Source organism: Trematomus bernacchii, unplaced genomic scaffold, assembly GCF_902827165.1.
Source record: "Trematomus bernacchii unplaced genomic scaffold, fTreBer1.1, whole genome shotgun sequence".
Taxonomy (NCBI): domain Eukaryota; kingdom Metazoa; phylum Chordata; class Actinopteri; order Perciformes; family Nototheniidae; genus Trematomus; species Trematomus bernacchii.
The window spans coordinates 402,733-427,541 of record NW_022988146.1 but is presented as its reverse complement, the minus strand read 5'-3'; the positions used below and the strand labels follow the sequence as shown (position 1 = coordinate 427,541).

The following is a 24,809-nucleotide window of genomic DNA, read 5'->3' as shown; positions in this document are numbered from 1 at the left end:
CCTTGATGATGCTCCTACCAGTTGCTGTTATCCACTGCATCTCCAAACCCTGGAGTATCCACAATTGTGAGTGTCAGTTGGACCCCCCCCCTCCTTTATCAGCACCTTGGACTGTTCCACCTGAAACACAGAGACATAAACACAATTAAGTGCAATACAAGTTTGAATCAAAACCTGTTCCTCACATCTAAATCTGAGTAAGTGCAGAGTCAACAGTGTATATTCAATTTATAATGCAGTACAACTTGCTAACACGAACGTGCCCACACACAGTCACCCGCTAGTTTAATTATGTGACACTACCCTCTCCCACTCTGAGCACTGATGATACATCATGCACCCACACAGCCTGCTGGGAGATTCAGTTATACCAATATCAGTGTGTGTGTGTGAGGACACTCGAAGCCTGTGCTCCTGCCGCAGCTAAAACATATCATCCGCCGCAAACAGAAGCTAACCTGTTACGATGTACACTGACATTTAAACCCAGAACATACACAAAACATAACACTTAAAGTGTTTAGCCCATTCGACACTAATGCACCAGCACTCATTATGGTTTGTATCTTGATGGTTTATTGCACTCGTAAGTTGCTTTGGATAAAAGTGTCTGCTAATGGAATGTAATATGTGGAGCTGTGATGGTGCTATGGTAAAGGAGAAATGATTACCACTGGTAGAAATGCCAGGGCATACGAGTGGAGTTACTGTCATTTATTTTGAAGATGCTGGGTAAAAGCACACTTTGTTTTGGATATGAATAAAAGACTGAGATGGCAGAGATGTATTTATTGTAGACGGTAGATAGATGGTTGATGAAACATCAGCAATTGATCTCTTGAAGCACATTATTAAACCCAAAACATATAAATTCAGTTGAAAGATAAGAAGATACTAAAGATAAGTCTTGCTTCATTTTCAGACTGTAAAAGGTAAATGGACTGCATTTATATAGCACTTTATCCACCTATTTACAGGTGTTTACATTTACCAGTCGACATTCACCCATTCATATAGAGGCAGCGTTGCAATGCAAGTTGCCACATGTTCAATGAAGCTAACATTCACACACCGTTGGCCAACTTAAGGTGAAGCATTTTGCCCAAAGATACATACATGTTGTCTGTGAACAAACCCACAACCTTGTGATTGAAAAATACCGCATTGCCTCATAGTCGCCTGTGGGTATGACTTCATAAAAAGGAAATGTGTCTCTAGGAAAATGCATAAAACTAAAATTGATAATACATTTTGAAATTGTGACCATAATGTCAATATTTAGGTTATGGGAAATGGCCTTAAATCTGCAACCATCTCTATATAGTCAAGGAAGATTTCAGCTAACCAATATTCTTTATATTAGGCATAAAATAAAAAGGTAAAACTGTTCCGCTGATTATTCTTTCTGTAGTGCCTCAGTATACTTAAAGAAGCACACATTGCTAAAGTGATTTAAGATCCAACATATTATTGTTAAAATACCAAAACAGCCTGATTTATTTCTGCTTGTTGCTTTAGCCTGAAACACAAAAAGCAGACCAACCATTCCACCTCACACTTCAGTCACATGTCTCCACATCAGCTCCACAGATCCATCATTTCCTGCAGCCTGTTTGCTGCTCCCTCGCCTCACCGCATACTTTCACAAGGCCATCTAGTTATTTTAGGACCGGCCCTTTAAATCAAACTACAGCCCTCTTTCTCTAAAACAACAGAATCCAGCTTTCACAAGCCTTCAGAGAATCTGTCTGCTTTACAGCTGAGCACATTTATATATATATATATATATATATATATATATATAAAAACACGCACCGCAGCCGCTTGACATACTGAGCTTAATTGTGCACCCAGCGCGTTAAAGTGTGTGTTTGTACTGTAAGTGTCTGTGCATGTCATGTCAGCCATCTCAAAACCAAATCTACTATTTCCAGCATTTCTGCGAAGAAAAACAGATTTGGAGGAAACCACAAACATGCCATCAGTCTCAACACCATCATTTAAAAAGAAATCCGATTAGGGGGAACTCGAGTAAGCGACAAAGCATGAGAGATTGTTCTGGAATATAAATACTCTGACCCATGGATGCCCACGTAGCGCTCATGAGGTTCACAGGAGGTCGGAGATTCTTTTGACCGACCGATGGGAGCAAAATGTTCTAAATGTTTTCAGTCTCGCCAAAACAGTCTCGCCCCATGCTGAAACTGAAGCATCAGCCACATCACCTGACCAGTTCTGAAATCCATCAGGACACAGTGCACAAGGACAGTCATACCATTCAATTTAGAGTTTTTTTTAATGAAGCAAAAATCTTCTGGTGTCTAACCGTGTCGATCATTTTGCTTAATAGCTGGTGATTTGGCACTTCATTACACTGAAGGTGAATTGGAATTTAGCTTGTGGTGCTAACAGCAATACAAAAATACATGACAGGAAATCACATTTAACATGATGTTTTAAGAAACTGTATCCCTGCATAGTACATTGACCTCACTTTATACATTTTTCAGTAGAAGTATATCTGAAGACCCTCTTAAAAGCGTACTACTATATAGTGGTGCAGTGATGACACATTTTTGTAGGCCCCACCAGAAGTTAGCAAAGCAATGGCTCCCTCGACTCAAAGGAGAATTCCTCCACAGAAAACTCTCCACATATTACAGGGTTCCTGCAGGTTTCACCAACTCAAATTTAAGACTTTTTAAGACCTTTTTAAGACCAATTTGAATAGAATGTTAGGGTGCATTCACACCAGCCTTTTATAGGCTATTGAATGCACCCTGGTGCGTTTAGCCGCTTGGTGCGGTTCATTTGGGTCGGTGTGAACACAGTCCGAGACCTCTTAAGTGAACTAAACAACCGGACTCTGGTCCGCTAAAATAGGTGGTCTCGGAACGCTTGCTTGCGAACTCTGGAGCGGTTCATTGCTGGTGTGAACGCAGTCCGCACCAAAACATAGGAAGCGTAGTATTTACGTGTCACAAGAACACGGATGTCTTCAAAAATCTTTAGCGAAAGAGTCTTTCAAGACATCCGCGGTTGTTTAGTTAAAGAGTGAAGCAGAATGAAGTGTTGAACAGTGTCGTGTAAAGTAAAAATGCTCCGTCAACTACATCAAATTAAGAACCCCTGTCGTCGGTGAAACGCCCCTCCTTACTGCAGAACGTCTCTCATTGATATGTTATAATGTTTTTTAACGGACGTTGTCTGATTATATAATCATATGCGCGGGCCGCTAGAGTCTGTTGATCTCCAGATTAACAGCAGCATGAGAATAACCTGTCGAAAGTGCCGATGCTCCATGGCGGAGGCTCCGGTAGAAATTGCCGGGATTTGCGTTTTTACCCCCTTAATGTCTGACCAATGGTTGAACAGCATTTCCGTGCACATGACTTGTGTTTAAAGTTAATAGTCCGTTTGAGTTTTGCCCGTGTGAACGCAAACTGAACCTTCTGAAAAATGAAACAATGTAACAAACTGTGGTCTGGTGCACACCTGAAAACGGACTATTAGGTGTGAATGCACCCTAAGACCTATTTCACGGCAAGAAAGTATGAAGGAAAATAGCTATGAAAGAAGAAATACGTACATGAAATGTATTCATGTTGAACATAAGAACGATGACTGAACATAACAGCATAACAGTACACAGAACTGTGTTAGCAGGTTAGACAAAATGTGTGTGTGTCTCTGTGTCTGTGTGTGTGTGTGTAGTGCTAGATCGTATACCTCCTGGGTTTTAGGCGGCGGAAGTGACGTAATCGTAACAAAACTTTTATGTTTATAGATGGGTAAATGCTAGAAGTTAAAAAGCTAACGTTAGCCCATAAACAAACTATAGCACGGTTACATGACTTGATGACACTGCTGCTAAACTAAAGGCGGCTAATGTTTGGCGTGATGGCGTGTAGTAGTCTCTTGTAATGACGTATACTTACATATTTAATCTCATAGAACAGAACATGAACATCTCTTCAGCTTTTGTTAGCCATAGATTTTCATTTAGGGATCAAACCCAAAAAGCGTTGACTTGCTGCATGACCCGTGGAATGCTAACTCATTTCAGGGTTTAGGGACTCATTCCTGCCCCACTCAACAGTCATTGGGTAGAGGAAGACATCTTAAAAGAAACATACAAAAATATAGGCAGGGTCTATTATTTAGAGCAGTTGTTCTCAACTGGTCAGGCCTCGGGACCCACGTTTTTCCTTTGTCAATAAATCGCGACCCGAAATTTTGAACCACTCAAATCTATTCAACAAAAGATTGTGCCGTAATCTATACGCTTTTCAGCATACAATATTAATGAAAGTGAAGTACAGTGCATATATCCCTTATATCCCTTATATCCCAGAACTAAAGTATGCTTTTAAAAGAGGTTTAATGAGATGATGGAATCAAAGCTGGACTGTATAACATAAAAAGGCACACATGCTGAAAACCCAACCCCAGAAGGGGGTCTGGGGGGATTCTCCCACAGGAGATTTTTATACATACTAATATATAAACTACGCATTCTGGTACACTCTGAGAAGAAAATAAATAAATGTATTACTACCCGACATATTAATAATATTTGATGCCATTGTTTGTGTTTCACTTTGTTCTGAAGCTGAACTTGCTGCTCCACACAGAGAGAAGAGCAAAGAGGAGAGAGTCTGTGTGAATTACTTTCAATTGTGGGTAAGGGTAGATAGCCCCCATTGTTCTGTGACCTGTCAATCATCAAACCGGGTTTCATTATGTGTTCATTTTTATCTGAAGTTGTACCCATGGGTGTATAAAGAATACTTCTACCACAAAGTTATTCTCCGTGGGGACTTCCGGCAACAATCTTGATTCTGAGAGATCTTTATCACTCCTCTTCCTAAACAGAAACACTTTTGCCTAACCAAAAGCAAATTAAAGAGTTGGCTTCAAGGAGTGTGTTGTGGATGTGTGTGGGTGATGCTTGTTTTGCAAACACCACAAGTCCTTCTACAAAAACATTTGACAAAAGTGCAGTTATGATTTAAAAAAAATATGAACCATCTAAAGAGAAGATTATGTTTTTTCAACCGTTTAGCTGTGTGCGTGTGTGTGCGTATGCATGTGCGCGTGTGTGCGTATGCGTGTGTGTTAGGTTTCATGGGAACATTCTTGCCCTGCTACTAACCCCATCAGGCCCCAGGGCGAATGCAATGACTCTGTTTTTCTTTGAGTCTCCTTGGTCACCTCTCATTAAGTCCTCAGACTCTCTCACTGCTTCTCTGTCCATCTCCTCCTGCATCCCTCCTCTTCCTCCTGCATCCCTCCTCTTCCTCTTGGCTGCATTGCTCATGTCCAACAACTCTTTAACCCTCTATTTCCTTCTTTCCCTTTCTCCTTCACAACCATTCTCCCTTTTTACAGACCGTTTCTTTCCTCTCTGCTCCCCGCTGCTCCAGATGTAGTCTGCCCCCTTCTTATTTTGTCATGACCATAAAAGGATAAAACCAGGCCCTGTGGCCTTGCTGTCTCCCTCTTAGATCCTCCATCCTTATTCTCACCCTGCTTTTCCTATGCTATTCAACCCCTACCTCTTCTTCCTCTCCAGAAGACTCCATGACTTGCTTCCTATATTTATTCATCTATATGTGCTTTAACCTCTGTTCCAACCAATGATGCTTCGAAGCCTAATATTCATTTGTATACACTTTATAGTGTACATTATTACCTTTAAAGAGGCCCCTGTTTTTTGGGGTTTTCCCTCTCTTTTAGTGTGTTCTATAGGTTTTTGTGCATGGTGTCAATTGGTGTCCCTCAGGAGGGAGTTTCTCTCCCACACTAAAGTTTTGAGTATCTCATTACTACACTGACCAGCGGGCTACATCTTCCACATGATGTGATTCCAAACACTTGTGTATATGTTTGTGAGAGCAGCAGGAATGTGGGACATGTTATGGAGAGGTCAGCCCGTCTTTGCCTGAGGCGAGATAACAAAGGTTGTGGGTCAGGTCTGCGGAGTGAACGTGTCGTTCAGACAAAGGTGGCGTCTGAAGAGTCAGGTAACAGACATGTTATATCCAGAAATGCATGTTTCCCAAATGTTCGTAGATATCTCATGACAGATCATTGTCATGGCTGTGGTTAGGCAGGGAAGGCTGGGTATACTATTTTTGAAGAGTGGTGCAGTGATGACGCATTTTTGTAGGCCGACCCAGAAGTTAGCATTAAAAGGGCTACCTCGTCAAAAAGCAAAGGAATTTCCCATTGGATTTGAGTATATTGCAGAAAATAAGATTGGTGGTAAATACACGGCAAAGACATCTACACGTTTTCTTTGGAAGGATAATATCCACATATTAACACCACTTTATGATTTTTTAAGCATAAATGCAATCGGCAGAAGTAAAACGTTTAAAAAAAAGTTTGGTTATAAATAAACATTACAGTCACATGACATCACGTCACCACTGCTAAGCTAAAGGCGGCTAAATGTTCGCATTTGTTAGCAACCGCTGTTTTTAGATAGCATAGAAGTTCAGAACTTTAACGTGTAGAGTTTTTAATGACGTATTGGAACAAAACGTTAACATCTCTTCAGCTTGTGTTAACCACAGACCTTATTCAGGCCTCTAACCAAACTGTAAAATGCTAACTCCTTTTCGGGTTTAGGACTCATTCCTGAACCACTTTATATAGGTCCCTTCTACTTCATGGAGAACATATACATTTACACATTATACAATACATGAAACAAATAACAACTGTCCATGTGCAAGTGTTGCAAACAACGGACTAGGCATTGAATCTGTGCTGCAGAAATGACATTGTTTATTTTCTGTGAGGTCATCACAGCGCATCAATAACTGCATTACTTAATTAAGTTTCAGCCATTGTTTAAAAGTGTATTATGAGGATGTCTGGGTGTGGTGAAATATCGGAACATTTAACCTTCTTACAGCCTTATCTGTATCGTGATGAAGCCTAACCTGAAAATCAGGTGAGACGCCCGATGTGAAGGTCCTTAAAGAGAAATAATCACCTGCACAGTCTTCTTGATGCGCTGCGAGGGCCCCGGGTAATCCTTGGAGTACAGGTCAGTCAGGAACAGAGAGTTGATGAGTGTCGACTTCCCCAGACCAGATTCCCCTGAGGACACACACACAAATGTTACAATACATAAAAAGGTCATGAATCTATTTATTTGTAAATGTTATGGCAGAGCAATGAAACATTTTTAGATGAGAAGATGAAGGCAGCCTGCTGGCCACATGTTATGTGCATGCATGAATAAGCTCAACTACAAGCAGGCACACAATAAAACATGCAAAACCTCATGCACACACTCTCACACACACAGGGCCTGGAGCTGCAGCAGAGAACATAAAGCAGGACCATTGTGTGTGTGAGGGAGAAGGTCAGGGGCTCGTGTGCCGGCTCGAAAAGCTCTCAGATGGAGGGAATAAAAAGTGTCCTCTCCAGCTCCCTCTCTCCCTCACATCCCCATTCTCTTCCTGCCTCCCTTTCACTAAACACTTCCTTAACATACAGTGTGCGAAAAAGCACACGTCCGATTGTCCGGGACGTGTTATTTACAATATCGGACTGGTACATCTTTCAAGTGACGTTTTTCGCCCATATTTATTGACAACTTATTTATAAATTCAGCTTACAAAAGGCAGAACTCATTCGCAAATTGTCCGTGTCCGCCATTGTTGTTTGCGACCGCTTTACGTTTCCTTCAAAGAGCCGGCTCTTTTAAGTGAACGACGAGAGCCGGCTCGCGCCCGCGAACGAACCGTTTTTTTGTTTTTGTCAAGTAATACAAGACAGAATGATATGATGATCTCCGCGCTACAGGTGCTCCGTGCATGCAGGCAGTGACATGTAATATCCAAGGATTAGAGACCGTTGGATGCTGCTGTTTTGCACATTGCAATACATTTATTTGTATTATGATTAGAGACGGTTGGATGCTGCTGTTTTGAGCATTGCAATATATTTATTTTCACTATGTTATTTATTTATGATTATCTTTAGGCTCAGCAAAGATTTGATGTCAGCTGTTGCTGTTTTTCTTTCTTTAGTTAATACTGAAATAGAGCCCTGCTGTTTAGTTAGGGCTTTTTCTTTAAATACAATTTAAAAATGTCGATGGTGAAATGGTGTGTTCAGGGTTAGAACATTGAAATCAATTCTGTCAGAAAACAGTGGATTAAGGGCTTGAAAGGGGACCCTACCATTTATGTACTGATGGGCCTGAAAAGGGGTATGTCAAATAATTTTAGAAAAAGAAAAACAGGCATGTCCAGATTGGACAAGTGAAAAATGTATTCGGACAAGTAAATTTACACTGAATATAAATCTTCCTTTTACTCTGCTTTCTGTGCCAACGTTCCATTGTCTGCTCCCATTCTGGTGTGAGGGATGCAGTAGTCACACAAACACACAGTAAACATTTACTTGACAAAGAGCGCAGCCTCCCCAAACACACACAGTCTCACACTCACACACACACAATGCTGTGATTAACGTCTGAGCATCTGGCTCGTGTCTCATGAAAGGCCTTGGAGGAGTGTTTGGTTGGAGGAAAGGACAGCTGCTTGTCCTAGAAAGACCTCAGATACACCATCACACAGCCTTTGAAAATCTGATGCCACCACTACCCCGACCCGATGTGACCAACACTGACCAGAGTAGTTTACCAAACATTTACAAGACAAATATTAACGAGGAAGAGACATCAGAATCCCGCTTCATTTAGAACTACCGGTTTAAATTATTTAGGTTTTTAAGTATTTTAAAGTTGTGAAGGAAATTCTTCTGGAGCATTGACTGAAGATGCTAGACTGGAACTGATGCCTTACAACAATTGAGGTTTCATTAAAAGGCTTGGGCAAGGAGAAGAGAATACAAAATGCAGTCGCATTGTAAGCCACAATCTTTCCCCATGCATTTGTCTTGAAAAGGGCATGCAGTGAACTTCTTTATCCAAAGATAAGTCGATGGCCTCACAGATAAGTCGATGGCCTCACAGATGACTTTTGCATCGTCACTGTCTCTGGTATGAGAGATCAAGGAGATAAAAAGTCAGAGAGCCCTGCCTTTATATCTCTTATCAGGTATGGGCAGACAGCGCTACATGTTTAGGTTACTATATTGTGGATGAAATGTATCAAATTAAAAGTTTGAATATGTTTAAATTAGGGCTGTCAATTGATTAAAAATGTATAATTCCGTTATTGACAATAATAATCTGTAATCAATTAAATACTAGTATTAACTAGTATTTTGGGGGAGATAAAACAAAGACATGGTGGTGTTGTGATAAAAGAACTAGTGAGAGAAAACAGAGGGTTTTTGACTTTATTATAAAATGATTGCCAAGAATCGAGCTGTTCTTCAGACACTTAGCTAAAGCGTCGACAAAGCAGCTGTGGCCCTCCCTCTGTGTAAGGTGAGCTACACACAGCATATTATCCCTGCTCTCAGACTGCAGCTCTATCTGTTCCTACAGTGGAGACCCTGTCCACTATTTCCCACTCCTGTGTAACTTCAACAAACTGGTTCAGCAAAATGCCTTTCCTCTGTTTCACCACACCTAGAGCAAACTATGCAGGTGTGCCGTTACAGTGAGGTAGTGATGGTTCCTACTGATGTCCAGATGTCTCCACTCAGTGCAAAATATGTAGCTCAGGCTGGCTAATTCGCTAATAGCCATGTAATTCATGGTACACATCCATGTTGGTGTTACAGGAGCATCTTTGGGACAAACTTGGTAATGTAATTAATTTGCGTTTTTTAATGGTTCGTCAGGTTGGTTATTTGTAAGGCTACAGTCAGTCGTGTCCATAGTTGGGGAAACATTTACCAAGGCCTCTGCCTTTGACCCAGTTTATCACTCTCTCCTGTCGTCAGCGTTCGGGCATGCAACCTTGGGGAGCCAATTTCTCTCTTCCCTTGAGAATAGTTTTGTCTAGAGCTAGATAAATACTTGAGATTTGGTGAGAGAGCTTCAGAATTGGTGAGGCAGGAGCCTTGTGGCTGCAGCACATGTCTTGGTCAATTCTCCGGCCATAACTTTCAATAAATTGAATTGTCGAGCTCTCCCGTGTTCTCCTTGTGTTTCGAGTCGTTGCTCCAGAAGTTTCCTTAACATCCATGAGAAGCTTCTCTTTGGAAGGTTTCTACAGAGATCTTTGCTGATCATTTCCAGGGGACAAACTTTTAAATGTTGCCAGTGCACCTGCTACATTTTTCTTTCCATTCTATGGATTCTCCATTTATCTTCTTCTAAATCAGCCACCTGCTGGGGGAGAACATCCATTCATAACATCTGTGTATTCCATCAGCCCATAGCAGCGTGGATCCAACCCTGGTGGATTCACCTCTTTACCTTCTTAACTCCTCAGTGTGCCCGTGTGTTTGCTCAGTTATAGGTGATATTCTGTCCCAGTGAGAGTTAAATACACACTGTATCTCTGTGTATTCTACTGCCTCTCCACAAACTCAAACGTATATCGGACTGTTTGGAGTCAGAGGTCAAGCACGCATACACACGTCCACACAAAGCTGTTTCATGATGAAATAGCACAGCTGTATGAAGCTCCTTCTCCTCAGTCATAAGAAGAGGGGAGGTTATCTAAACTGAGAGAGGGGGGGGGGGGGGGGGGGTCGCCTGCTTCTCCTGTTAGCTTTGCTCTATTGGTAGGATAGTGTCAATGCAAACTCAACTTAACAAACAGCAGGAAGTGAAGAGGAAAGTCTAGCCTAACAGAGCGCACTCACATGCAGGCTGCAGCTGCACCAGCCATTAAAAAGACGTAAACAGATGTGATGGATTTAATGGTAAACTTGAACTATGGCTGCACAATTAATCGAAATGTATCTAAACCGCAATTTTGCCAAGTGCAATATCCAAATCGGAGGGGGAAATATTAGTTGTGAGAACATTTTTATTATTAGTAATTTTTTCCAAATCATGCCCGTCTTGAAACATTTACCATAGCGACCTTGAAAATGATTATGCTAAACATGTTAGCAAAAGTCAGTGAAATAACAAATATCTGCATTAGTTTGTAGCGTGTTTCTGTCCAGCTAACAAATATAAGTCCAATATAACTCCCTTTAGCTTTGTACAGTTCTCCAGCAACTTAAAGAATAATATCTGTGTGTTTGGCTGCTGTATGATAGTGTTTGCCGTTTGTGCTTTACAGTGGGTTTGTCAATCAAGCCTCACCTCTTACTTTTATCTATTGTTAACATAAAAATACTGATACGTGCAGCTTTAAAGGTCCCATGTCATGGCCATTTCTACTGATCATAATTCCATTGTTGAGGTATACTAAAATAGATTTATATTGTGCAATTTTCCAAAATCTCATTGGTTTCTCATACAGCATCTCTGTATAGTGTGTGTATTCACTCTCTGTCCTACACGGCTTGTTGGAGCTCCTGCCCCCCCCCTCTCTATGAGCCCAGTGGCCGTCTGCGAGACAGCGAAACCCAGCCCGAAACCAGCCCGAACACACACACACACCCGCAGCCTGGCTGGGAGTTTGTGTGTGTGCTCACACACCGACTCACAGCCTCGCCGCGTCCCGCCGTCTCAGGGAAGAGAAATCGGTGGAGCTGCAGCTGAGAAAAGATTGAGTGTGTGTGTGTGAGGAAATCTGCCGATTGGTCAATTTGGACAAATCCACGGACTTAACGTAACGGCTCCGCGGACGTAACGTAACGGCTCCACGGATTGGTCCATTTGGACCAATGGGTCATTTGGGTATGGGCACGTCACTGTACCCAGGAAGAAAACAATGGAAAAAGAGAAATCTCCAACGAGGCGTTCTGGGGCAGCATAGACACGTCTTTTCTGTGTTAGAGTTTTACTCGCTACAGGGTGTACTTTGAGGGTTTGTGACTTTGCAGACCGTTTACATGCAGAAAAACCTTCATAACACACAAGGGGACGGGTAATAACCGGAAAAGCATGACATGGGCCCTTTAAGATGAGAGCATTTTGGAGTAAGACTAAAAGACGTCATTATTTGCTTATAATCTTTAAAAATGATTGAATTGGCATGTTCCAACAGTATGAACAACTTTTCAAGATATTTTTCTATCCTTCAAATTATATCACTTGGGAAGCCAATTTCAAACAGATGGGACACAGATGCATCAGGAGTTATTTTACTTAAAAGTGAAAATTGACTGTCCACGGCTACGTACACACAAATGTGTTTTTGCTTTGAAAATGATAACTTTTGCTAAATTTAAAACTCCTAAAACCGAGATGTTTTAGCATAACCTGTTTAAGTTTGAGGGGTCATGTTGGGAGGGGCAGAAAAGGACAGCTTTGCAACTATAATGCAGGCACACGTTTGCCCAGTGAGCAAACATCTCAGTGGATTCTCAGCAAACATTATGTTGGCTGTCCTAACTAAACTAAACAGCTTTCACAAAAACTCATTCAGAAACTAAGGCCTCCTTCACACGGGAACGTTTGCGTTTATGCACAGTATGCATATTCAAAAAAGTCTTCCGTTCACATGCATTTGTTTCATTTAACGTGTCTGTTCAAACGAGGCCGCTGGAAACGCTGTAGTACATATGCCGGGACTGTAAGTGGCGCTGTAACTTCCGCCAAAATACACCAAAAGCAGCGAAGAAGAGCAGCCCGAGCAGCCCCGCAGCAATGTTGCCATGGCTACCCTTCTGTTTATGCCCCGCGGTGTATTTAGCAACATGTAGTTCATGTAATTCTCCATGTCCACTTGTTGCTGATGGTTGTGGTAGAGGAGCTGTATATTTTGCACTAATATCTGTAGCATGGTCAGTAGCAGTAGCACTAGCAGTAGCTACTGACAGGAGGAAGTGTGTGTGGCGATTGCTGGTATTCAGCGGGATATAGTCATTTCCTCAGCATATGGATAAATGCTACGGGGAAGTTAACTGAAAGAAACCGAATCTGTGGATATTGCATCGACCGACCAAGAAGCACGTCTCCGTGGAGAGGACGGCTCAGAAAGAGAGATATTCTCTACAAACACCGGGTGAGATCGCTCCTTTGTCAATATAATGGATTAATGCATGAAATCTGACTCTGTTTATTTTGTTTAAGGAGTATATTGGGCGTTAACAATTCTGGTTTGCCTTTTATAATATTATTTCATTCAAGAACCCCTTGTGCGTTTAATTAACACAGCTATTTTTGATAGTTGCTACAGCAGTGAGCAGGAGAGGTGGGGAGAGGTGGGGCTATCGCTATTTTTTCAGGAAATATTCGTATCGAGGTGATTACACGGACTCGGTTGACCCCCCAGAGCGTTTCGTTTGCAAATCTATCCACCTTGGGACCCTTTATCGTTTGTGGGGTCAGTTTCTATCGGCCTCGTGTAAATAATAGGGCTATACGCACGCGAAACTATGCAGATACAAGCAGTTTTCTCCTCGTGTAAACGGCGCCTAAGAAGGCTGTGAAGAATCTGTGAGGATAACTTTGAACCCTATTCTAAAAGTTTACATTTTACCAATTAAAGTTCTGCAATGAAATGGCTGTATTAGCTATAACTGACAGGTAGGTTTCTCTGACAGGGGCCCAGCGTTACAGATGCTCGCTCGCTCGCTCGCTCCCCCCCCCCCCCCCTTAGGGCAGGTTCGTCCCAATTAGCCTCCCTGGTTCAGCTTTAATTAAATATTGGTTCCACATGACAAGTGGAAGCGCAGTGCCAGCTCTCTGTAAATAGACTAATGACCTAAACGTCAGTGATGGACGACTGAGCCTGCAGCACATCCCCGCTGCTCCTCTTCCTCTCTCTTCCTCTCATTGAGACATCACTCCATCTCTCCACAGCTCTGACTGCGTGTCACCCAGCCTCCAATCACATTCCCTTCTTTTCCATTTCTCTCCTCCATCCTTGCTTCAGTCTTGTACTTCATTTCATCCTTAGTGTGGGGGATTCCTATTCCCTACATTAACAAATAGTAGTGCACAATTAGTTTGTTGGTCCATTCAAGTATTACATGGTAAAAACAGAATTAGGGCTTCTGTGTTCAAGCATTACAGCGGGACTGTTTTTAATTTGGCCAGTGGGAGATTGCATAATGTTTATAATACTGTCCGTTTTGCAGTTACATTATAATTAAACCAGGTTCCCAAACTGAAAAAAAAAAGCAAACCTCCAAAATTAGGCACACTGGGCATAAGGGATGTCACGATTACTAATACTATGTTGGCAGGTCGATTCCAAATGTGACAGCGGGGATTCAGGAAACACCACCTTCCTTTCCCCCTATTTTTGCTATATTCTGAATGGCAAATCTGTGTTGAAATCGACCGGAGAGCTAATTACTGTTAGCAGCAGGTGGGCCGCTAAGTCCTGAGCAAAGTTGAATTAAAGAGCCCCTATTCTGCTTTTGGGGTTTTTCCCTTCCCTGTATCACAACAGAGCCGGTCAGCTAACCAATCAGAGCAGATTAGGCTCTGGTATCAGACAGAGGGTGAAAAGAGGTGCTGCAACACAGGCAGTATGAGAAAAATAAAGAGCTTTTTGAACATTAAAGAATGGAGACATTTCCCAGTAGAGACACTACATACTAATATGAACCTGAACATGAGTATAATAGGGCCACTTTAACTACAACTGGTGGATTGGGAATCTGATTGGTTTACCAAAGCGTACTCACGGTTTTGCACTAGCACATTAATGTACATACAGAATCAATACGTACATGTTGAAAGAGATATAGAAAGACGGACTGTGAGAGAGAGACAAACAAACAAATATAAATGGTCAGAGTGGGTTTCCCATGAAAGTCCTGACATTCCTCCGTCTCTTTCTCCCATTCTGTCTCTCCCTCTCCGCCCGAGGCAGCAGCTGGCCCCCTCACATCCTGACAGGCCTACTAACTAGCACCCAACACAAACACACACATACACAAACACACAAATCTAACAGCCATGTGTGAGGCCTGAACCAGAAAGTGTGAAATGAAACATCTGGGGAACATAAAGACAGAACAGCAGAGTGACAGACAGAAGGTGGATTGATTGGAAAATATCATTTTCTTTTGTTGGGGCTAAATGGGACTGGCTGAAACCAAGGGCAGAGGTCAGTGTTGTGGCAAAGAAAGGATCTTCAGGTCCGGCAGTGTCTATAGAAAATCCAGCCTGAACTGTGTCAGCACCCAACAGACACAACCCCACGTTCCTGTGGTTTGTTTTGAAATTAGAGAGTGAGTATTTTACTGCGATTCCACTGAGCTCGAGACTAAATCTGACAGAATCGGCACGTGCTGGGTCACAGTAGACATGTGCATCTCAAAATAGAGATGGAGCCAACCGGAGCACAGCAGAGAGAAAAGAGTAGAAAGGGAGGGGAAGACTTGCCTGCAGTGGTCTGACTGATCATGCATGCATGCATGCATGCATGAATACACACACACACACGCATGCATGCATGCATGCATGAATACACACACACACACGCACGCATGAATACACACGCACGCACACACACACACACACACACACACACACACACACACACACACACACACACACACACACACACACACACACACACCACACACACACACACACACCACACAACACACACACACACACAATCACACACACACATCACACACACACCACCACACACACACACACACACACACACACACACCACAAACACACACACACACACACACACACACACACACACACACAACACAACACACACACACCACACACACACACACACACACACACACACACACACACACCACACACACACACACACACACACACACACACACACACACACACACACACACACACACACACACACACACACACACACACACACACACACACACACACACACACACACACACACACACACACACTGTTGCACAAGAGGAAACAAGGAGTATTTGTGAAGTACATTTTAAAACATGCTGCTGTCCAGCAATGGAGAACGACTGAACAAGAGGCATTACCATCGTTCTGTTACTTTAAAGGGGACCTATCATGCAAAATGCACTTTTGTACGTCTTTTATACATGAATATGTGTCCCCGGTGTTCATGGGAACTCACCAAGTGTCAGAAAACACAACCCTCTTTATTTTCCTCCATACCCAAATCTCTAAAAAAGGGGCTGCAACGGATCTGATACAGACTGATCCAGATTTGAACACTGTCCTGACGTCAGGACGGTGGCGCTACGGCTATTGGGCCAACTCCACCAATCAGGAGGAGACAGCCACGGCCATTGTCGTTCGAAAGCGCTGGAGACGCTGTAGTACATATGCCAGGCCAGTAGATGGTGCTGTTCTGCCCTTACAAACACAGAGCTAAAAAATGTCAAATTGAGCAAAATGAGGCATGGCTAAAATGCATGATCTGTTTGGTATTTTGCAAAAAAAAAGTATAAATATGCCTTATATAGGTATGGTCCTACACTATATTATTCAAATATAGCATGATTGGTCCACTTTAAGCTGGACTGCTGAGCAGTGGTTTAAAGTAACAGAGTAGATGTATTAAAGTACTGTACTTAAGTACAATTTTGAGGGACTAATACAAAACCAAAAGCAAATGTTTGTACTTGCACTACAATTACTAAACCGTGTACTCCACTATATTTATTTCATACCTTTAGTTACTTTACAGATCTGGATGAACGATGTGAAATATAATCAAGTGTTGAATCAGACTTTAGTTCCACCTGATGATGTGAAATATAATCAAGTGTTAAATCAGACTTTAGTTCCACCTGGAGTAAATTCACAAGCTACCCTGCAGTATACAAAGTCATTCAAACTAGCTGCACCTTTACCAGCTTTGAGAACACTTTAATGATCAATCATTATAAAACATATCATATATATTATTCTGATATGGACCAATCTGCACTATCACTACTTTTGTTACTTTAAAGGTCCCATGTCATGCTTTTCCGGTTATTACCCGTCCGCTTGTGTGTTATGAAGGTTTGTATGCATGTAAATGGTCTGCAGAGTCAAAACCCTCAAAGTACACCCTGTAGCGAGTAAAACTCTAACACAGAAAATACCTCCCCAAAACGCCTCGTTGGAGATACGTCATTGTCCATTGTTTACTTCCTGGGTATCGTGACGTAGGAATGGCCAGTAGCCACGCCCAGAGCTATGGCCGCACCCTCTGCCAGCCTTTCACGTAACAAAGCTTCCCAAAACCTTTCAGGATTCATGCCGGATATGTACATCGTAGGGCACTGAAGAACGATGCTGTTCCTACTTTGTTTGGACCAGCGGGAGTTAGGGTACACAACCTGTAAGTATTCATTGTTGTTTGTGTATTTATGATGTTTAAAACAAACAAGGTATCTACCACGACTGTTTAAATGGGTAAACGTTTTTCGGACTATTACGTTGAAATGCTCTCCGCAGACCCATGCTCACAGCGTTATAAACCTTTTTCTTACTCTATATCAAGCCACACTTATTGTTTTTACTTGGCTGTGAGTGTTTGTGTGTGCTCAGGATGAGTTTCGCTTGTTCTAGCTTTATCGCCAAGCCTGTCTGCTCCTCCAGCAGTGTGTGCGAGCAATGCTAACTGGGCTAACTAAGTTGCTAGCGTTTCCATATATCAACTCCAATGTTAGCAGATGGCCTTACATGTATCTCATAGCTGGAGAATGTCTGCAATCACACACGAAATACTCATACAGTATACTCCGGGTGATTTACCGTACGGTCAGTACATTATAGTTGGCGTTCCTGGCGTGTATGCTACCGAGCTACCGCTCATAGCGTGTATGCTACATAGCTAAACAACAAGGCTACCTAGAGCTAGACATGCTAGGGAAAACATTGTTTTCATGCCAGCTACAATGAATGGCCGAACGTAGCAGACTACCCGTATAAGATTGCAATTGTAAACATGTTCTTGCTAGCCTAGACTAGCTGTATAGTAGATTGGCATATTACACTGAACAACTAGCAAACGTAGGTTAGCATATTAGCTGGCAAGCTAACTGTGTTGATTAGATAGATAGATTAGATAGATACACACTCCTACCACATCTACTACTAACGAATCTAAAACAACTAAGTTTCTCTAATATTTTGTGATTTGCATTTGATTTCGTCCAGCCAGATCAGGAAACTCCTGGCGTATCTGCCGGACAACACACACACGGGATGACCACTCTGATGCCTCGTCCTAAAAAGCCCCAGCACCAGTCTACAAAGCTGCGATAGGCAAGATGCCGAAAACGCCTATAAGGGGAGGAATGGATGATATACAGTGTATATATGTATGTTTACACATGTTCATTTTGTACATTTCTAAAAATAAAGTTTGATGGAAATACTTAGTATCCTTTCTTCCCTGAGTTATTTGCTCCTATAACATATCATTAATATATAGCAAACCATGATTTGATTTCTCATCAAACAGTAGTAGTTTATTACAGGTAAAAATAACTTACTCTTCTATAACAACAGTTGTAGGTACAGTTCGGTTAGTTAGCGTATAAAATATACAGCTGTACCGACGCCATTATAAGACTGATGTTCCGCTCAGAGTCAGAGCGAGCCGGAAAAAGCACTGTTAGACATGGGCGGAGCCTCTCTGGTGGTTGACTAATCAGAACAGAGTGGCCGAGCTGACCAATCGGAGCACACTGGGCTCACAGGGAGGGGGGGGGCAAGAGCTGCAACGAGCCGTTTAGTGGAGAGAGTGAATACTGCTGAATACACACACTTTACAGAGATGCTGTATGCGAAACCAATGTGAGTTTGGAAAAATGCAGAGTATAAATCTATTTTAGTATACCTCAACAATGGAATTATGATCAGTGGAAATGGCCATGACATGGGACCTTTAAGTATATTTTGATGTTAATACTTTTACTTGAGTACAATTTAGATTGTAGGACTTTTACTTTAAAACAGAGTATTCCTACACTCTGGTACTTCTACTTTTACTCAAGTACAAGATCTGAGTATTTCTGAGAAAAAAATCTTTTTGGGCAACCAGTGCCTTTATTGAAGGGAGAGTGTTGAAAGGGGGAGACAGAGGGGACGACTAGCGGCAAATGGTCCCAGGCAGGATTTGAAACCGGGTCCTCAGCATGGGGACCAAGCCCCAGTACAGATTTTTAACTATCCATAATGTGGATATCCAGTATACAACTATGTGGGTTTAAACTAGAACATTCTGATAAGTTCAGATCACATCACAAGACATCATTTAAACCTATAATGCAAAAATAAATACAGCTCTGAAAAAAATGATGAGACCACTGCAGCATTACAGATGTAGCAGCTAATTTAGGACAGTTTGAAACGCGAGGGTCGTGGTCGGCCCGTGAACGGCCCGTGATCAAGAGACTGCCTCCAGTCTGACTTGAGACCGCCCCCGTGATAAATAAATGTAATTATTGTGAAGCCAGCTGCAATGGATCATTGATCCACCAGGGGGTGCAGTGGGGTTCCACACTGGAGCTCATGTGAAATCAACTTCGATACAGTACATGTCTGGTACTACTGTATAGCGGATCTTTGTTAAGATCCATATGTCACGGATAGGATCATAGTCTGTGCTAAATAAGAGACTTGTAATCATTTACAAAACATCACCATGTTGTTATTTAACAAAATAATGTTGTTTAGTCGAAAAAAACGAACAAGAGGAAATGCAGCCGGCTCTCGATTTTTAATCCTAATTTAATCATCATCTTCACCACGATCATTTATGTTTATGTTCGCCGAATTGACATGAAATCACTGACAAATATGAATATTCTGTATTCAACGTTATTAACGTGCCTAAACTCAGTAATTCACTAAAAATATTTATATTTTAATGGAGCCTTGTCAGGCAGATCAGGATCCCGACACGTAGCGGAGGGATCTTGATCCCTGGGTGTTATTTTTCCCCATAATGACCAAGTCGCTGCAAATTATCCCGCTTATTACATGGCCACATTCTCAACAAAGTAACGACATGACTCCCAATATTAATTGAAATGCTTTTATGGATTTAGAAAATGTTTTTATTGATTTAAAAAATAGTTGTATGTATTGATATAAAATTGACATGCATCCGCTAAGAAAAATAGTCCGTTGTTACCGTTTTTTAAACAGTCTGAATGCTGTGTGTTTACACACCTAATGGCCCATCAGCCACAGCTCTCTCCCCCCCCTGATCTTTCTTCTCCAGCAGTTAAGTTAACTGTAGGTTACTCTGAGTGACAAGCTTACAGTTAGTGAAGTAACACTTTTTTTTTGTGAGTCACGACCTGGCTGTTTCATTCAAACATAACGCTCCAAATGCTACTGTTTCCATTCGGACTTCAATACAGCTACACCATTGTTTGGTTTCCATGGTAGCGCGTCTCTTTAGTAGCGCGCACTCCTTTCCTGTAAATTACAGGTCCAGCCAGGCAAAACAGTGCACTTCTCTTTCCCGCACTACTGTAACAGACCATGGGGCTGGGTCAGCCACTAACATATTCATATTGCTCTTCTCAAAAAGAGAAATATGAACATTAGTTTTTAACTGAAATGATCAAATAAAGTCAAAATGTCACAGAGTTTACAAACATTGAGCCCCCACCCCCCTGCCTACTGTAGGCCTATGTTGAGTATACTCTTTGTTTAAAACTAATTGGCCATCGGAATGTGTAATATCTTCATATTAATAATAATAATAAATCATACAGTATGTGTCCGAAAGGGAGCAGGAGGAAGCAAACACAAAAATATACAAAAAATATACTGCATATTAAAGCAAACGATTGTAAAGGTAAAAGTATGAGCATCAAATCAAACGTACAAATACCACTGTCAATTGTGTAAAATAAGAGGATTAGATTACAACTTGTATTTAGAAATACTCTGTTCATCCATTCAATGTGGCATCTGCTATAATGGGGTTAATGTATGATATTACTTAATAATACAATACACTATATAATATATGATATGATAATTACATTTTAATTTGATTCATTTCTTATTTCATAGTTTCTCATCATTATTATGAAAGCACCCACTGTTTTAAATAATGGTCGGAATGTGACCTGTGAGCCTTCTGAATTACCGTGGGATAGCACATTCTAAACTAAAATGTTCAATCAATAAAGTAACATCTTATCTTATCTTAATAATATCTTCATATTAATAATGATAATAAATCATACAGTACGTGTCTGAAAGGGAGCAGGAGGAAGCAAACACAAAAATATACAAAAAATATACTGCATATTAAAGCAAACGATTGTAAAGGTAAAAGTATGAGCATCAAATCAAACGTACAAATACCACTGTCAATTGTGTAAAATAAGAGGATTAGACTACAATTTTATTCAATAATCGTAAGAAATTAAACGGTATGAAGTGATTTGTAAATAGGAATACAGATTTGACTTAATGTTTTCATAAATATGTTTTTCTCCCAGTTTGTCATGGGACTTATTTTTACCCTCTCAAAGAACCGGAATCGAGAACCGAAAATAACCGGAATCGAAAAGCAGAACCGGAATCGTTAAAATCCAAACGATACCCAAGTAACCCAACCCTATGTGTGATGCAGTAAAATCTTACCGCTAACTTAAGTTCGCGGTGTCGTAAAAACCGTGGGAAAATGTCAAATACGATGGCGATGAAGAAGATTCCAGTGGCCCCAATTTTTGTCCATTCTGGACAAGTGAAAAATGTATTCGGACAAGTAAATTGCCAAACTCACTTGTTCATGGACAAATACTCTCTAAAAACTTTTTCTCACACTGCCGGGTCCAAGTCTTCCTTCACCTCCTCCAGGGGGATTCTGGAACAGTGGGAGTAGGGCTGCACGACTTGGGGAAATAATCTAATTGCGATTTTTCTGACAGATATTGCGATTGCGATTTGCGATATTTTTTTTAAGCGACCCAACGGAAGTTCATTGTAAAATGCGGCCATATCTCCGGCTAGGAAGGTCGTATTTACGTGCTCCCGTCTCTAGCACCCCCTCAGCCCGAGCTACGAGTGAAAGAACTAAACTTACATGAAACTTCCGTTGGGTTGCCTCAGTTTAAGATTCACCCTGTAATAGATGTAAGACATGTGATTGGATCAATCACCTTCTATCATGGGCCACTTCTGATTGGTTAACAATGGCTGGTACATGTGGAGCACAGCACTTCTGATTGGTTTGGATGACTGACACACAAGAAGAACAAATAAACTAGAAAATGCATTTCCTGCAGAAAATGAGTGCGAATGCTGTAAACTGTGAACATTTGTGGCTGAATTTAGCTGAAAATGCAGAAAAAGCTGAATATGTTATTAGCTGAATGGTAGCTGCTTTTAGCTAATAAAATGCAGAAAAAGCTTAATATTTAAAAGAAAAGGTTTAAAAAAAGGTATAAACAACAACATGTATAGCTTTGATGTCCTGAAATAGCTGAATAATGTAATAGTTGAATGGTTTCTGCAGCTGAAAATAGGCTGAAGGAGTTAAATATCAGATGTAAGTAGTAGTGAATGAGTTTGCATTAAGATGAGAAAAGAAAGTAAAAAGGCTCGGAAAAGCAGCAGAATATTTTAACTGCAAACTTTTGAACTACCGTAATTTTCGGACTATAAGCCGCGAGTTTTTTCCCATTTTTCGACCCTGCGGCTTATATAACGGTGCGGCTAATCTATGGATTTTTACAGCTCCGACGACTTGCTCTGAAAACACGGAGGAGCAAAACAACAAACGAGTGAAACAAAGCGTATATTAAAGCCCGGGAAATATACCCGTTTTGACGCTGTTTCAGGAGCGCCTCTAACATTGTTTTGAAGGCCTGTTGCTAGCGGGGGATGCTAGCGGGGGATCCTCGGGCTAGCCCTGTAGACACCGGGCCGAGAGAGTGCAAGGGACCGGGACAGGAGCTCCGCGGGATAACGACCAGGTTTGACTGACCCTGCCAGTCCTATCTTATAACACAAAGAAGACGTAACCTCTCCTATGTTTGAAAGTTGAATAGTTTGTGTGTCTGAAACGCTATGTGATACAGTACAGTTTACACAGCACAGTACATGTTCTGTAGCTACTATTGCACTAAATGGTAACACTTGAATACGTTATGCAAATATGCAACTTGTTTGTTGAAATGATAATAAATGGGAGCTTCCTCAAACAGCCATCTCTTTCCCGACAATCCCCTCTGTGCACGAACCCTTAGATATGGTAATTAAACATTAAAACACCTGCGGCTTATAGTCCAGTGCGGCTTATATATGTACACATCATTCAATTTAGCTGCTGCGGCTTATATTCAGGTGCGCTTTATAGTGCGAAAATTACGGTAACTTGATGGTGAATGATCTGTCGCCATGGCAACGGCATTTGATGACACCCCATAATACGCTGAGATGCGTTGATGGCTGCATTGTTACCAAACCTGTGAAGTTTTGGGCCGTTTGGAAAATGTTCACTGAAGTTATGAGAAAACCGTGTTTCATGGCGAGCATTGTGTTGCCATGGCAACGGCATTTGAAGAAATCTCAAAACTGTCTCGTAGATGTCTTCACGGCTGGACTGTTAGCACACATGTGAATTTTGAGCACTTTTTGAACATTTTCATAGGAGTTAAAGGGACATTGTGTCAACAACATGAGACAACGGCATTTGATGACACCCCATAATACGCTTAGATGCGTTGATGGCTGAATCGTTACCAAACCTGTGAAGTTTTGGGCCGTTTGGAACATTGTGTGTGTGCAGGGCTGGACTGGGACAGCAAATCGGCCCTGGCATTTAGACCCAGACCGGCCCAAATCCATAAAACAAACGAATAGTAGCGGTTCCTGACAAGAAGAATAACTCCGTATAATTTAAAAAAAAAACGCTATTATTATCCTTTTTACGTACCAGGGGCAAACAAAACTAATACATACCACAAGTATGTGTAACTATCAATCATTAGAAATTAGACCTTCAAACCCTCTCACAAAGCGAACAGTGACCGAGCACTAATAGGGGGGTCTGGGGGGGTATGCCCCTCCCAGAAGAAAAGTTTTAAAAATAACCCCTTAGATGATGACTTCTAGTGAATTTAGGGGGGGGGGGACCCTATAGTGCCCTGCCTCCCCTTTCTATGACAACACAATAGAGATAGGACCAGATGAGTCTACAGGATGAGTCGACGGCATCTTTTTTATATACATTGACGCTTTAATTTAATTTTTCCATCCTTTTTTTAATCGCTGTAATTGTATTGCCTTTTTCATCTGTACACACGACACCTATTGCACGTCTGTCCGTCCTGGGAGAGGGATCCCTCTTCTGTTGCTCTCACAGAGGTTTCTTCCTACTTTCCACTGTTAATTGTGGGGTCTGTTTTGGGGAGTTTTTCCTTGAGCGCTGCAAGGGTCTCAGGACAGAGGATGTCGTACCTGTACACACTGTGAAGCCCTCTGAGACAAATTGTAATTTGTGATATTGGGCTATATAAATAAAATGTGATTGATTGATTGACGCACGCAAGGGGCTATAGTGCAAGTCTTAGGCGGCTGGTTTCTCAGAACCTCACAGAGCACACAGAACTGAAGGAACACATGCTTAACCAAAAATACTATCCACTGTCTTTATTTTTTTTCCTGAGAATAGGTTTCAAAGAGACAGATTTAAATTTACAAAGAGAGTTGAAGCAACATTTGACAGAAATCCCACATAAATTACAAAAGTACACAACTAGCAAAATATATATACTGTATATATATACTGTACATACAAAGTAACTTATATACTAGACTGAAATAACTAAAATGAATGCTTGTTGTGGAGAGGGGCACTATGTCCAGCGTCCATTCCTCGGGGTAGGAG

The 24,809-nt window shown here is 41.5% G+C and overlaps 1 protein-coding gene across 1 annotated transcript in view; it reads right to left on the bottom strand.

Moving 5' to 3' along the window:
• The window catches only part of LOC117475828 (septin-7-like), an 87,063-nt gene that overhangs the window by 25,764 nt on the left and 36,490 nt on the right, over positions 1-24,809 (bottom strand). Inside the window, 3 exon segments of the mRNA XM_034122191.1 lie at positions 19-89; positions 91-120; positions 7,007-7,113. Coding sequence (XP_033978082.1) covers positions 19-89; positions 91-120; positions 7,007-7,113 — 208 coding nt within the window.